We start from the raw sequence: 16,043 nt of genomic DNA on the forward strand, positions 1-16,043 counted from the left end.
TCTTTGAAAGTTTACCATTTAACCCCAAAATACTTATCCAAATTTGCGAATGACATGTAGTCTAAGTCTCAACATGTCTTGACTCTGAGGTCATGTGTACTGCTTATTCCGCTACATTCAGAAATGAACACAATAATGAAAGTTGTTGTTGTTGTTGTTGTGGGGTTTAATGCCATTTTTCAGCACACGATAGGCTATACATGGCGGCCAGTATTAATGGTGGAGGAAGAACCCGGGAAATTCCCAGAAAGAACCACCGACCTTCGAGAAGCTACTGGCAAGCTTTCTCACATACCCACATTAGCCGAATCCGAGACTTGAACTGCTACAGACAGAGGTGAGATGGCAGTGATCTGTAGCGGAGAGCGCTTTAGACCACTCTGGGCCCCCAATAATGAAAGCTAAAGTTGTTTATTTGATGTACTTTTATAAATGACCACTTGTACATCTCTGGGTCTTTCTGCTTGTGAATTCAATTGCTGTAAATATCAGTACATTTTCCCACCTGGCTGCCAGTCAAAGCCTTCAAACTTGCTGCCCAGCTATTGCATCATGTTTTTTTATGTACTCTTATAATGGCAAGGCATCTTTGAGCCACTGAATTCTGTCATTGTGAATAGGTGGCTGAAGCAGGACTGGCAAGTCTTTGAATTTTGCCACACACCTATTATATGCGTACACAGGACTCCCACCTCATTGATTTTCTGCATCCCAGATAAAAAAACAGGCGTCTGAATACGCATGATTAAGCATTTACGAGACCTCTGTAATAGATCACGCTTTTCAGTATGATACGCACTTTTGTCAATGAATGATTTTAATCAGATTGTCAGGAAAATGAATGCCAATGACCTATCTCTTACTTGAGAGATGGGCATTATGACATTTATTCACGACACCATCAATGCAGACAAAATAAGTTAGGCAGTAAGACCTAGTCCTACAAGTAAGACCTGATGCTGATATTTATGTTATGGGCATCAAGGTCTTACAGCCTAAGTAACGATGCTGTGTCGTGTGTTTTGATATCGACTAACATTGTTAAGAAAGTCAAATTTTCAGGAATATTTCAAACAAATGACAACTAAAATAATGACACTTTTCTACAAAGTAAAGTCATAATGTTTTAGTCAGACTTTGCTTACTCCGATCTCTTTTCTCTAATAAATTCAAATTCTCACAAAAGAAATAGACCTATTTTCAAGTTTTGTTGGCCCATATTTCATTTGGCTGGAAAGCAATGAAAGCTGGGAATGCCAGAGTTGAGATAAGCTGAAATATTATTCTTTAATGAAACGAATAAAAACATATTATGCCTATTGGAACTGTAAGCAACGGTTCGTTTCGTTCAAGAAACTTATCCCCAACATGTACCTACTTCGGCATACCTCGCCTACTGTCGCATTGCAACAAATTTAAATGTATGTCAATGGAATGTGAAAATGCGTCTATTTGCTAGTATTATGTTTTCATTCCGCCAGGATAAAGACAGCACAGTAAGTATATTAATTACAAATAAATTAGTGGAAGAGTGTCGATATAGGCTGCCAAGTGTGTTTGATGTTCCCGAAACTATGATTACTTATTCCGATGTCAACGACTTCGGAACATGCTATACAAGGCTAAAAAAAATCAACATGTGCTATGTCTTACATGTAAGACCCTGACGCCCAAAACATAAATATCAGCGTCAAGGTTTTACCTGTAGGACTAGGTCTCCACCCCACCCCTAGTCCTACATGTAAGACGTATCACGTATTATTTACGTTTTAGTATTACGTCTAAGACGCCCAAAACATAAATATCAGCGTCGAGGTCTGACATGTAGGATTACCCCCACCTCTGAAATTTTACAACTGTCCATGATTAAAATTGTGGATGTATTTTCTAATGACAACTGCTGATCTAAATTTTGAACAAATCCTTGTGAATCTTAGTATGCTATGGCGAGCACCTGAGTACAAAATTGTGAGCTCAAATCCGTTGTAAAAAAAGAAAATCCCAAGAAATAAAATGCTTCTTCTCCAAAACTCTTATACTTTTCAACCTACTGGAATGTTACATTTAACGAAACGAAATTTGATTTACTTTTCCTATTGCAATGAAACAAAGGTATTGTACATATTAGCTTAGAAAATATCATGAAAATATTTTTACAAACAATATTTTAGAAATTAAAACCATAATCTAAAATAACTTACAGATTTTTACAGTTACTCTTTACAATTATTTTGTCATTTCAATGTCAACCTACCGGGTCGGTCAAACTTGGCGCCAGGCATGCGCGGCTAATTCAATATCCGGAATAACTTTTGCTTGTAGGAGAGTTTGTTTTATTGCGAAGCATGGCGTACAACTACGTTGTGACAGCTCACAAACCAACGGCAGTTAATGCTTGTGTTACAGGTACCTCAGTAAAACAAAGTATGGTACTGTCAAAGCTAAAATTATATATCAGTTATATCCGAGGCAGATGAGTCGTTGGCCAATGAGCTAGTCCTGCATGCAAGACCTCGACGCTGATATTTATATTTTGGGCGTCTGGGACATAGCACTAAACCAAAAATAAAATGTGCTATGTCTTACACTGTAGGACATGGGGTGGGGTGGAGACATGCCAATGAGCATACATGTATATGATGTGTAGTTTGGATCAATCATTTCATAACCATCAGGACAAAAGAGTAAGGCCTGTCTGTAAAAGAAGAAATCTTACTTATCTGGACGAATTATGGAGAAGTCGCCCTGGGAGAACTCATCCTAGGTGTCAGGAGAAGTCGCCCCAATGCGCCTTGAGAAGTCGCCCCAGTGATCATAGATACTGATTCTGAAATTTCGCCCCATGGTTGTTATGGCTTTATTTATTTTCTTCAACTTAATAACTTAGTAAATCTATTAAAATTTGCAACGTTTCAGCTTTTACATTTGATCAGCTTCACTTCTGTACTTAATGAAAAAGAAGTGTTATCTATCCCTTTTTGCTTTGTACTTCAAGTCATTAGATGAATTTTATTTGGAGAAATAGGATGGGTGTAAGCATGATGTGACGTTTGCAGTTTTATAATAATAATAATAATAATGCTTTATTTATAGAGGGTGACTCATTAGTCAAGGACTATTCTCCCTTGAGGCCCTCTTAAGGAGAGTATAACAATGCACATTATATATGAAAGGGTTCCAACCTATTAACCAAAGTCATCCTGATATGACTTTATGGCATGGACCTCTATAACCTAAAATTGACTGAATTGGTGCTGACCGTCAATAAGCCAAAGGTTTATAGTATTGTCTCTCTAACTGAACAATTTAATCTGATTTTTCATGGAGATTTGACAACCACTGATGAATATTACTTGAACTCTATAAAAATCATAATTGAAGCCTACTCGGGGAAATGTGGTTGCTACTGAGTTCTACATAATGGCTAATGTGCAGAATTCAGATGGTTTCTGAAAGCTAACTTGTACTAAGCCCATCATTTAGTTCATTTATTCTTTTTTTGTCAGTGTTAGTAATTTTATTATTTCTCAAAGAAACTAAAGCTGAATGAGAAGTTTTAAAAATATTTAACTACTAAATTGCTATGCAAAATACATTATTTTATTATACATAACACCATGATTACGTGTCCTAAGGGGCCTTCCATTTAGTATGTATGCATGGAGAAGGGAGGGGGTTAACCCAAATGCATACGCTTGCATTATGGGGGGGGGTGAAATCTCAATAATAATTTGTCTAATATGTAACCTGTTTGACTGGGTTCAGTCTACTTTTGAATTTTATCGAACACTAGACTTTTTAAAGTTGCGCTGATTATTTCTTTGATGCAGCCAGAATTCAACGTTGGTGGACTGTGTTTTATTAAAAACGTTAATATTGTTAATCCTTGATCGTTTCTGCATGGATTAAATATAGGCTGTTCTATAGAATTGTGGGGTGTGTACATCAAGCGTACATATGCAGGTGGGGGGGGTAAAAAAAAGTATGCAATGGTACAGGGAGGGGGAAGGGGTCAAGCTTTACCAGATTTTTGCGTGCGTACTAAATGGATGGCCCCTAACTGGATTTGTTACCTTAAATACATATTTGAACAGCTCGACTTACTTGGGACATAATGAGAAGATCATCTTTAAAAACAAATTTAAATGTCACATTTAAATCCTGGACTAAATGGAATAATATTTAAAAAAGTTTCTTGTGATGTTCCAGTATGTGTTATAAGAATGAGTTTATCAGTTATTAGTGATTTATTTTTCTGTTATCGACATTACACAAAGAAGATGAATGCAGAATGGGAAGGAATGGTTTATTATACAACAGGTGGAAAACAGTCTTGAACTTAAGTTTAGAAAGAAAAATGCAAATTCATCCGATGCAGTTACATAAAAAATCAAAGGTGCATAATAAATTGATGTTGAAAACATTGAATGACAAAGCGTAAACATGTCTTCCAGGGATGGTCCTGGCTTTTAAAAAGCTGTCACCAAAAAAATCGCCAACCTCAAATACTTTGTCGCCAATTTTCAAAAAGTGTCGCCAGAACAAGTAGTGTACATTTTTCCAAGTGTTAATTTAGTCTATTAATGTAACAGCCAATGAAAATTACAAAAGATGGGTTTGTTAATACTTTAATTACAACAAGCATTAACAAAATGTTACAAAGTGTTACATGAAGATCCGTTGCGATTTTAGGGCTGCCCACTTGTTTAATGCAGATTCAAAGTCTAATTTTTCACATCTGCACATGCTGATTCTCATTAAATTCTCGAGAGATGAGATGCAGAGTTTATTTCTGATGTCAGTTTTTATGAGGTTCATTTTACTGAATCCACGTTCACAGTCTACAGTGCTGACAGGTGACACCCGTAGTCTCTCAGCAGCCGCAGATGTGCAGGCGTATGTTGCCCTGGATCTCGCTGCCAACTGAATCAAGTCCATAAGACCTGTATACACCTTACCATTCCTGAGAACTTGAACCCTAGCATAAGCCACAAAGCCAGCCAACTCCTGACTAACCTCTGACTGATTACCTAACCCACAAGTAGACAGGTAATCTGAAACAATATCTGACACCTCTGAAAGAATGGAACTGTTAGCCTGTGAACCATACAAATAGGGATCAAACAACTTGGTTAGAGCACTCAAAACTATCGAATCACCCTCCTCCGTGAACCTTGCTTTTAGATAGTCTATAACATTATCTATAATTTGGCACAAGATGATGCAGCCTCCGACCTTTGCTTAGCACCATCGCTAATTGTATGGCCTTTGTACTCAAAAGTACACAAACCTGATGAATCTAAACTTGGTTCTGCTGGAATCTCAAAGAAACCTAGAAATGTTACTACCAGACTCGAACCTCAGACTTTCAAGAAGCTCAACAGTGGTGTGGAGAAGGGGATTAACCTCGGTAAAGTCAATATCAGATCTCTGATAAGCTTGACACAGAACTGCCAAAGTTCTCAGAATGTCAGCCATATAGTGTGCTGTATAAACAAATTTGAAACAAGCAATGGGCTTATACAGTGCAAGAGCCTTTGCAGACTTGTCTTCCAAGAAGACACTAACTAGAGCTTGAAAATTATCAACAACTGCCTGTACACTATCTTCAAAACTCAGCCACTTTGTATGGAATACCTGATGCAAGCGAGTGTGAGAAGACTCCAACACTGACTGAATTGCCTCAAGCCTATGCATATTATGGGGGAATATGCAAAATACTTGTACATATTATTCAGTATATCTTGAAACTTGACCATGTATCTAACCTCGTCAGCTGCAGCACCTGTACCCAGAGCTAACCTATGTGCAATGCAGTGAGTTGCAAGCAAACCTTTAGTAGCCTCCTTGAACCTGGTAAGAACACCACTCTTGCAACCCAACATGACTGCAGCACCATCCATTGATACACCAATCAGATTGTCCAGACTAAAACCAAATGACTTAATTAAACCTAACAACTCTGAATATATAGATTCTGCGTTTGCGGTTTGAAGCTGACGAATACCTAGAAATTGTGTCACTGGTTCAACACTGCCAACCAAACTAGTTAAGTACCTAACATAAACAATCAAATTCTGATGTACTGAAACATCTGTGCTCTCATCAAGCATGACACTGTAAACACGAGATTCCTTGACCTCGGTAACCTTCTCATCAACTATTACATCGGCCAACAACTGCTGAAACTCACTGGTGCTTTTGTGACTGTCATAGGATGTGTGCTTACCTACTTTGAGGTCTGAGAGTTGGGTGGCGCCCAGAAATAGAAATAATCATTAATTTTGTATGCCATAAATATTTCATTTATAATTATACATGTTCTGATATATATATATATATATATATATATATATATATATATATATATATATATATATGATTAACAAAAAATTGGCCTTTATACAACAATCACGGTGTACTACAGTAACATCACATTGAATATATTAAGGTTGTACACGTGTTTTTCCCTATGTTACTGTCATTTAAATCCATAGAATATTACTGTTAACAAGTTATAATATAATATTCTCAATACCTGTGTGATACACAACTGGTGCTGCTTTGGGACAATTGTATTAGCCAGGTTGTAGTAAGCCGCAAAGAAAGTGTTCCGCATAGCACTAATAATAGCATTTTTGCTTTTACTAATGGCAGTGATCTCGCTGCTTCCAGGGTATTGGCATCCCGCATCACCGTTTGTGCACATGTATGACTGTTTTTACCTGAAAAAAATGCATTATCAACTTTAGTTGACATTTTAATAATAATAAAACCCTATGATCGTACATTGCAATGTAAGATAAGTGACGTATAATGCGCCTGTCGATTGCATGCATTCCGTAATTAAATGACCCCCCCCCCCATGGCTAGCTTCACAAACCTTGTAGTGAATTGCTTCCTAAATCCCAAGAATGATCACTGAATGCTGTATAAATTTTCTCGACAAGCAAAATAGGTTATCTCCATTCCCACGAATGAAACTTACACGAGTCAACACCTGGCAATATTGGACCGTATATATAAGCATAAATTCACACCCAGTTTAGGGATTCTTTCACTCCTGTATTTTGAGAAATAAATAATTATTTCTAATTATGCAAAACTTGTTGGTTTTTTTTGCTATTTCTTGTTGCGGAGTTTAAGTCTCTGCAGCCGTAACATGGGTTTGATGGCAAAAGGAAAAGATCCATGAGTAAAATGCACAAATATTACTTACCCCGCCTGAATTCATGTTTGGTGACACACTCCTTCTTCAAAATATCACAGCCAGTTGTAAATGACGAACTTTGCTTTGATACATACATCACAGAACATCTGTTTTAACTTTTTATCATATCTCAGCCATGGACGCCCAAGTTTCCAACTGTCTAGAAATTTTCGGGAATTTTTGCCCCGTTTATCATAATGTGGTGTTGCACTTGAAGCACTACATGTAGATGATGTTGGACTGCAAGGTTTATCATCGGGTTCAGTGACTGTATTGTCTGATGAATTTGCACTAAATCCAGACGCTGTTAATTTTTGTAACTTAGGATGAGATGATGAACACGCAACGTCTAACTTCCGTTTGCTCATGATAATGTTGCACTGGCGACAGATATAATTGTGATTGAGATTTTTTCCATTTGCTTTGTATTTATACACAGTAGTCGGTACTTCAAAGGTTATCAGTTTTCTATGAAGGTTCAGCAAAATTATTGTATTGGTATATGTTAAAAAAACAACAGAAGGATTAGCCATTCAATTGTATCTGTTCTGTTCGCGTCTTCAGAAGTCGGTCAGTTGTAGGTATAGTTCGGTAGCATGATTGACTGTTATCACAGCATACAGTACTCAGCCCAGATGTCAGCATAAGCAGATTATGATGTAACAATGCACTGTAAAGATGGGGTTGTCAATACGAACAAAGGATCATTTAGGTAACAGATTGATTCCAATGCATTGCTTAGTCAAGTTTGTGGCTTCCTTTCGTTCTCCCATTTAATTTATCCAGTTCAAATCCACGATTGTATGTACAAATTAAATAACCAAAAAGTATGTCGCCCAAAAAATCGCCAGATGGGATATTTTTGTCACCAATAAGGAAAAAAATTGCAATTTGCGACATTGGCAAAGCCCGGGACGATCCCTGTCTTTAATGTTATTTCATTTGGTAAATAATTTTTCTTTTCAAAGGTGGAGAGAAAAAAAGAGTAAAACTGTTGAGGATTGTTCCAGTACACATGTTAATATGATTGTACAATATAAATATCAGAGTTCAACAACGATATAAAGTAAAGATTTCAAAACGAATACTTTTTGCTACCAATATTGAAATAGTTTTACTGTATAACTGTCAGAGATGAGCACAGATGGAAAACAATGGCAATATTTCCCATATTATTAAGTATCAAGCATAGGATCATCTAAGAGAATGAAAAAAGGTAATAAGATACGCGCTGAACATATTCAATCAAGGAAAAGGTATTCAATGATCTGTTTGACAATCTGAACCCTCTACTTACTCAAAAATGATCGACTACATAATAGTACGTTTGATAAAATTAATTACATTTATCTGAACATTGATGAATTTAAATAAGTTGCTCACTGGACTTAAATAGATTTTGTCAGAATGGGTTAAGAAGAAAAATGTATAATCAGAGTTAAAAACAATGATGACTTGTGCTTTTTGTAAGCAGTCAAATCAATTCTAAACACTTCGGTAAATGAACCCCTGATGCCAACAATATTAATTTTTAAACAAGTGTTCCTGTTGTTTTAGTAGATGTCCAATGAAAAGTAGGACCTCAGTAAATTTGACAATTATTTTGATATCACTGCTTATATCGATGAAGTTACCGCAATTTATCTAATGACCAAAAAGGAATATACACTTTGCTATGATGACATTTGCACCATTACGTTGGAATGAAAAACATAATAACATAGAATTAGGATACAAGTGCAGCATATAATCTAGAACAGATGGAGTGAAGCCATCAAATAATCAAGACATATTTCAATTATTCTAACCCAGGTTGGTTTCTATTAAAAAGGGTAGACACTGATATAATTGACATATTACTAAAATAAGAGACAAAGATTAAATTCCATTGAAAATAATGGCTTTCATGGAAAATAAATATTTAAATAAACAGTTACAATGAATGGTGTGCTTTTGATGGATGGAGACTATATCATTTTGTGTTTGGTAACTTTCAGACAAACAAGTCTGATATAATGCATGACAATGGTGACAGTACTAAAGAGCATCAACAACAGCAAACAGCGATTCCATAATAATTGGTAATAATAGTCCGACTTATACAGGGCTTAAGTAAACACTTGCAATGGAAAAAGATGTGCTTGGGGTGGTATCAGAGGTTTCACTAGGATTTTAAAACTAGAATTCCAGGACTCCCATTTTGGGAAAAACAGGAGTCTGACCAGCAAAAGTTGCAATCCTCTACCAGAGGCGTATTGTGCATACATGAAGTAGCTAAATTTCCATCTGAGTAGAAATAGTATTTGCCACTGAGTTAAATTTTATAACTTCTTTACACCACTGACATGTAGCTCTTGTTTGTCCATGAGAGTGGGAGTGAATTATGTCAGGCCAAGGAAAGGTCTTATTCCAAGCACTAAGCTAGGCATCACACATAGTGTTCCATGCGAACTACAAGTTCTAGCAACTTTAGTATTCTGCTGACTCTTACAATATTCGTCACTTTGCTGTTTAATGCTGTTTAACCCCAAAATACTTGTCCAAATTTGCAAACAACATTTTGTCTAACTCTCAACATGTCAATTTCGAGGTCACATGCACTACTTATTTGGCTACACATGGAAATGAACACAATAATGAAAGCTAAAAGTTATTCATTTTGATGTACTCTATACACTCGGTCGTTCTGCCTCTGAATTCAGTCACTGTCAGTATCAGTACATTTTCTCACCGCTCAGCCGCTAGTCAAGCCTTTTAACTTGCCGCCAAGCTATTGGGTCATGTTCTTCTGATGTAGTCTTACAATGACAACATCTACATATGGGGGCTTTTCAGCCACTGAATTATGTCATCGTAAATATCAGCACAGCTAAAATGATCAAATAAACATTTTCCCACTCAGCAGGTTGAAGCAGGACTGGCAAGCCCTTGAATTTGCCATCCAGAAATTGCGTGCGTACGGAGGACTCCTGCATAAGTGATTTTCTGCGTCCCAGATGAAATAGTTGCATTCAGATACGCATGATTAAGCGTTACCAAAATCTCTGGATATATTTGAATTTCAGTGCAAATGTTAATCACAATGAATTATAATCTCAATAAGGTAATTGACCAGTTAAAAATGCTATCACATAATTCTGTAACCACCATGTAGCAACATCTTTGTTGCTAACAGTATTGTTCTAAGGTACACATTTCTATCTTTTAAATAGCTTATCTATTTAATAAATAAATGTTGAATAGGTTTTCTGGGTGAGAAGTTTTGGGATGATCACTCCAACCATTTGGGGCAACTTCTCCAGATACTTTCTATCAGGTTGAGTTTTCCATATACCCTCTGGACAACTTGCATGTTTCCTGATATTTATGTTTAGGGCGACGTCTTAGTGTGTAAATGGTTGCGTTGCGTTGCATTTTCTCCAGTAGACTTGACAGGGGAACGAGTGACTAGATTTTCAGGAACATCTCACAAACATGACAGCCCATATTGACACTTTAACATAAATTAAAGTATTATTTTAGTCAGATTTATGCTGAGTTCTTTTTCTTAACATATTAACCCCTGGAGGTTTTTGTCATTTTCATCTGAAATTCGAGTAGGAAACACATTTTGAAAGCTATTTCTGAATACATCCTAAAACACCAACTTCCAGGTGATCTTCCAATAACATACTGCCTAGTTGTGTTAGAAACATCGTTTTTCATAGGCTGTTTGGCTTGCGCATGAGCAGAAGTGTGAAAGTTGGATTTTTTGTGCTTAACGGACACATTATTTTCATATCGAGACCACTCTTTATTCCACATGCCCATCTTATCCTACTTTTTGCAAAGGTTCATCTGTCTGTTTGCAGTTCATACCGGTCTGCCTTAGATCTGAGACCAAATAGTAAAAAATCCTGAAACAGAATCCGATTCTGACCACGGGCGAATTTTGGATAGAAAACAGTCGGGTCCAATAAATGAGGTTTTTCCCTCTGTGTTTTGTAGTGCAACTAGAACTTCCAGATTTTTTGTTATCATTGTAGAGATCCATCTGTCTACCTTTCTATAATACCACCCACTTTAGTGTATCCTACATGACCTTGATGCTACAGAGCACGGCAGTAGACTACTACCATCTGCCACGTAAACTAGTCACCAGGCATTAATGTGTTAATGGACTCAAATTCTGACACAAGCAAATGGACGAGTTTTCAAATTCCGTTGGCCTACATTTCTACTTGGCTGGAATGCGATGGAAGCTAGGAATGCTGAAATTGGATTAAGTTGAATTATGTTTATTTAATGAAACAAATAAAAATATACTAACAGGGCTCAAAGAAACATATTTTTTAGGCACAGGCCCCGGGCTGGTGACTTAAATAAACTCTCAAGCCCTAACTGAAATTTCACAAGCCCCGACAGTACATTTGTAAACTCTCAAGCCGGGAGTGAAACCTCCCGACTTTAGAGGTATTTCCACACCTACGTCCCAATCTCATAATGTCTCCCACTTTTTTGCAGAGAACTCCCAATTATTACATTATGTCTGTCAATTTTCATTTCTCAAAAGAACAAAACATAATTAAATGTATCGTATGCAATCCACAGGTGCCACATTCTATTTTATCACTTGTGAATAATGCTGTGACAAAATAATTAATATTACACTACGGAGATTTTTCAGTAAATAGAATGTAAAGATTAAACATTATTCGTGTAGATTTCAGATATTTTAAACCCCTACAACAGTACTTTGGTAAAAATATAAAAATGTAAGCAATTAGTTTCCCATGAATGTTCACTGTAAATGCTGTGTAATTGTCTCCACAAACCAAATAGCTTCTCAATTTCCACCAAGAACTCGGCCATTAAACACCTGGCATTCCTCTACCTTGTAAGTAAACCTTTATTACCTTTATTAAATTAATAGAAGGAATAAAACAAAATATACCACACAGTATATGTGCCTCCAAAGAACTAATTCAGAGTAAATATTTTATTTAGCAAACAGTGTTTCATGCCTTAAAAGTTAAACCTAAGGAAATAAGGTGGGATATAAAATGTGGGAAAAACAGTTGCCACATGTACGGTGACTTTAATTGAACTGTTAAAATGAAGTCCTAGGTATTGTAAGTTACAAAAAAATATGGCATCATTTGCCAATCAGTTGCTAGTGCTTATATACACACACTGTACCACATGGTTTCTCTAAAGTATGTCTGAAAGGCAGTCCTTTTCACAAGATAATTGCAGTGATAACGATTAACTATTAATTAATCACACTGGCCTTATGCTTGTGTACGTAAGTCTAACCTTTAGCTGTTATGCAGTTTAGCTACAGCTGACCAGAATATGAAAATGGGGGGATGGTCCTGGGGGAAAATAAAGTGTCATAGGGAGAAGTGGTGCATCCCATGGGCATTTGCATATTGGGGCAAGGGAGTGTTGGCAGTAATCGCTTCCAGCAATTTCACTGTTAAACATGTTTTGGCCTGTATCCATAAAATTTAATAGCTGACCACTACATGTTCTCCCCCCCCCCCCCCGCCAAAAAAAAAAGATTCTGTGGATTCATCTGGTGCATTCTTTAAGAATTTCACCCTTATTTGACTTGGAAGATTGATCAATATTTATTGAAACCAGTGCTTCAAAAATACCTCCCCATTTTATGTCCCAGTCTCACTATTTTATTTGTTATTCTCCCTACTTGCCTTTTGAAAAGTTGACAGATATGCCAGACTCCAATTTCCACAAGCCCAAAATTTCCATTTTTTTAATATTGTCACACAACGTTGCAATAGCTACAATTCAAATATAAATTTAATAAAAATGAATTACACTTGAATACTATTCCCATGACTCAAATGATCATGCTTTGCATTCTACAGGTGAGCACCATTTCAAATGAGGAAAGAATATTTCCTTTTGTCACCTGATTGCCTGTAACTACAGTGGTCCCCCTCTTATACGGCCACCCCTTCTGCACCAGGAAAGTGGCCCTATAAGGTGGGTGGCCTTTCCAGAGGGGGACTATATTTGTGAGATGTGTATGTATATATGTATATAGTAGGAAAACTACATATAACTTAAAGCAGTTAGTATCTTCATTTAAAAGTAGCCTAAATTATTAAAATGTTCTTGTCTTTAAACAGAGTTATTTCAAGTAACATAAAGTAATAGTTCTTATTCTTAGGCGTGAAATGTGAGTGGGATAGTGTTGGCATGCACATTACAAAACCATTGAAAAACTTTTAAATCTTGGTAAAAATATTGTTTCATATTTAAAATTATTCTTTTCCCATTTACTCTATTTTCCCACTGTTAGAGAATATTCTCCTTATCTTTTACAATCTTTATTTGAGTCTTCCCAACATAAAATCTTTTGGTAAGTGAACTCTCCCCAAGGTCGTCAAGTCAAAAAACTTTTACTTTTTCTTTGAAAGTATTATTTCTTCGTTTATGTGATGATATGTTAAAGTTTTGTTATGATTTTTTCCTGTGTTGCTAATTGTACAGTGCTGCAATTTAATTTGCTGACAAAATGTTGGTACATAAAAAACCTTTTTATAAAGGAAGTGATACAGGTACTGTCACATGATTTTTGGTCTTTGTCTGGTACCTTGTTTTGTTTTAAGTTGATTTGTTTTTGTGTGTATGTGTTAATCTGCAAAATGTATCTTTAGCCTATCTGATCAACACTGAAGAAGAGTTAATAAATAAGAGAAACTTGCTTGTAATTGTTTACTGTAGATTTGCTTCTGTTTGGGAAACTCTTTAAATCTTTTTATTTCTATTTAAACAAACATCAAAGTCCCAATTCTCTCTCTTTCTCTTATTTACAGGGAATTTTACTTCACCAGATGATTTGAATCTTGTCATTGCAAAGAACACACGTCTGGAGATTTATGTTGTCACTCCAGAAGGCCTGAGACCCGTTAAGGAAATTGGTATCTATGGAAGAATTGCTGTTCTGAAACTCTTCCGACCACCGGTAAGGGGTAGTAATGTATCTCTAAGAAGGTAAATTTAGTGTTGATTTTAATATAAGAATCAGGCAGTTCATACAATTAATTATTTTAATAAGTACTTATGGTATTTATGGGGAATTCATTTATTTTTGCAGGCAACGGTATTTCTGGTTTGCCAAACAATGATCCTTGGGTCTTTAAATTTGTGGTTTGTAGCAGTCACAGAGGCCATGAAAATTTGTCTCACGAAAATAGTAAATTCACAGTTGTCAAAACATTACACAGTTTTGTGGTCCATTAATTATGGTAACTAGCTATAGTAAAACTGGTCTCGAGAAATCTACCTTTCCAAAATGTGTTATCTCATAATGTTGCCTGTACAGTTTTTCTGGTCAAAATTCACCTGGGTTTGAAATGGAAATTTGCACAATGGCTGTACATGTTAATTTTTCTTTATTCTCTGTTCTTGTGCAAATATAACAAGCATCTTCTTTAAATAATTTTAAAAAGCAGTTAAGATGTACAGTTATTATAAAACATTGACATTTATGTTTGTGAAGATGTTAACATATCTGCATTAGTTGTAAGAATGAATGTACCAGTTCTGTTGAGGCATTGGGTAAATATGAAATATGTATGTACCAATTAAATCAAAAGACAGAATTTAATCACCCTGGAACAGAATGAAATAATTAAGACACAAAAACTAGAAACTTTGTTTGTCTGTGACCTAATTGGATGAACCCCAAAAACAAAGAACATAACCAACATGCTACACTAAACTGATAATGAGATATGATAATCTTTTTTGTTTTGCTTTTTTGTTATTAACCCCCATAATAGGTTGACCACTGGGTCAGGGAACCATCCCAAGTTCACCTTACAATCAAGTATTTCTGGTTATCAGATAATCTAGGAATAATAAATATTATCTACAGAAAAAGAAAACACACACACACATGTACACATGCATATGGCATACAATCTAGGTGACATGGACATTGTAATATTACAGTATTTTGTTCCTGTTTACCATGTAATATTACAGTATTTTGTTCCTGTTTACCATCAAGTCATATACAAGTTACATGTTCATTATTGAGGTCCATTTTTTAAGAAATTGGTTCTCATTTTTATTTTCCTTAGCAGTGTATTTTTCAGTGTTCTTATGGATTGCAGCTATTTGCTTAAAATCTGCTCAGAATTTCAAAACCAGCTTCTGTCCAGGATTTGTATTGATAGAACATTTTAGGGGGGACAAAATTTAAAATACTCATAGATAGATACTCATTTGGACTTTGTGGTTCCTCTTTCCAATTAGATACTGCCAAAATTACATCTCTCCAAAAACTGTTTTTAATGAGCTTACTAAATTCTTCTAATTTCCTTCTCCCTAAATTACAAATATACTTTTTATTTCTGAGTATAGTTGTATTAACTATGTTCTGCCATGTTCCATTTTCCTTTTCCAGCAATCTTTTTACCCATCTTATCTTAATATACCTAATGAATGAAAATATGTGTATCATATTTAGACCTCTCTCGTTTTCTGGGGATACTAGTATATCACGTGTTATTCTGTCTACTTTTCCACCCCATACAAATTTAAATAAAATGTAATTTAGTTCTGCTTCAACTTTTGTTAATGGATTTGGAAGTGCTGAAAAAAGATGTATGAATATGGGCAGAACAAGAGTTTTTACAACAATTACCTTACCAACTATTGACAGATGTCTTTGTTTCTTCATATAATTAATTTCCATCATTTGTTGTAAATCTGGAGAAAATTCTATGCCAAGGAGTGTAAAGTTTGAAGAGGACCAAATTAGGCCTATTTTGGGACATATTCTTTCATTAGAAAATTTCCTGTTTCTAATCCATAT

At 35.7% G+C, this 16,043-nt stretch overlaps 2 protein-coding genes across 2 annotated transcripts in view; one reads left to right on the top strand and one right to left on the bottom strand.

Annotated features, from left to right (window-relative positions):
* The window catches only part of LOC149785682 (DNA repair protein Ku70-like), an 87,965-nt gene extending 85,899 nt beyond the window's left edge, over positions 1 to 2,066 (bottom strand). The window contains exon 1 of the mRNA XM_089979519.1: positions 1,955 to 2,066. The gene's annotated coding sequence lies outside the window, so the exon portion shown is untranslated. The remainder of the gene's footprint in view (positions 1 to 1,954) is intronic.
* A 212-nt stretch (positions 2,067 to 2,278) lies between these two features.
* LOC149785683 (DNA damage-binding protein 1-like) overlaps positions 2,279 to 16,043 on the top strand; it is a 115,215-nt gene continuing 101,450 nt past the window's right edge. The window contains exons 1-2 of the mRNA XM_089979521.1: positions 2,279 to 2,406; positions 14,035 to 14,183. Coding sequence (XP_089835647.1) covers positions 2,346 to 2,406; positions 14,035 to 14,183 — 210 coding nt within the window. The 5' untranslated portion in view covers positions 2,279 to 2,345. The remainder of the gene's footprint in view (positions 2,407 to 14,034; positions 14,184 to 16,043) is intronic.

The sequence above is a fragment of the Sinohyriopsis cumingii genome, chromosome 13 (assembly GCF_028554795.1).
Source record: "Sinohyriopsis cumingii isolate HCF-2022 chromosome 13, ASM2855479v2, whole genome shotgun sequence".
NCBI lineage: Eukaryota > Metazoa > Mollusca > Bivalvia > Unionida > Unionidae > Sinohyriopsis > Sinohyriopsis cumingii.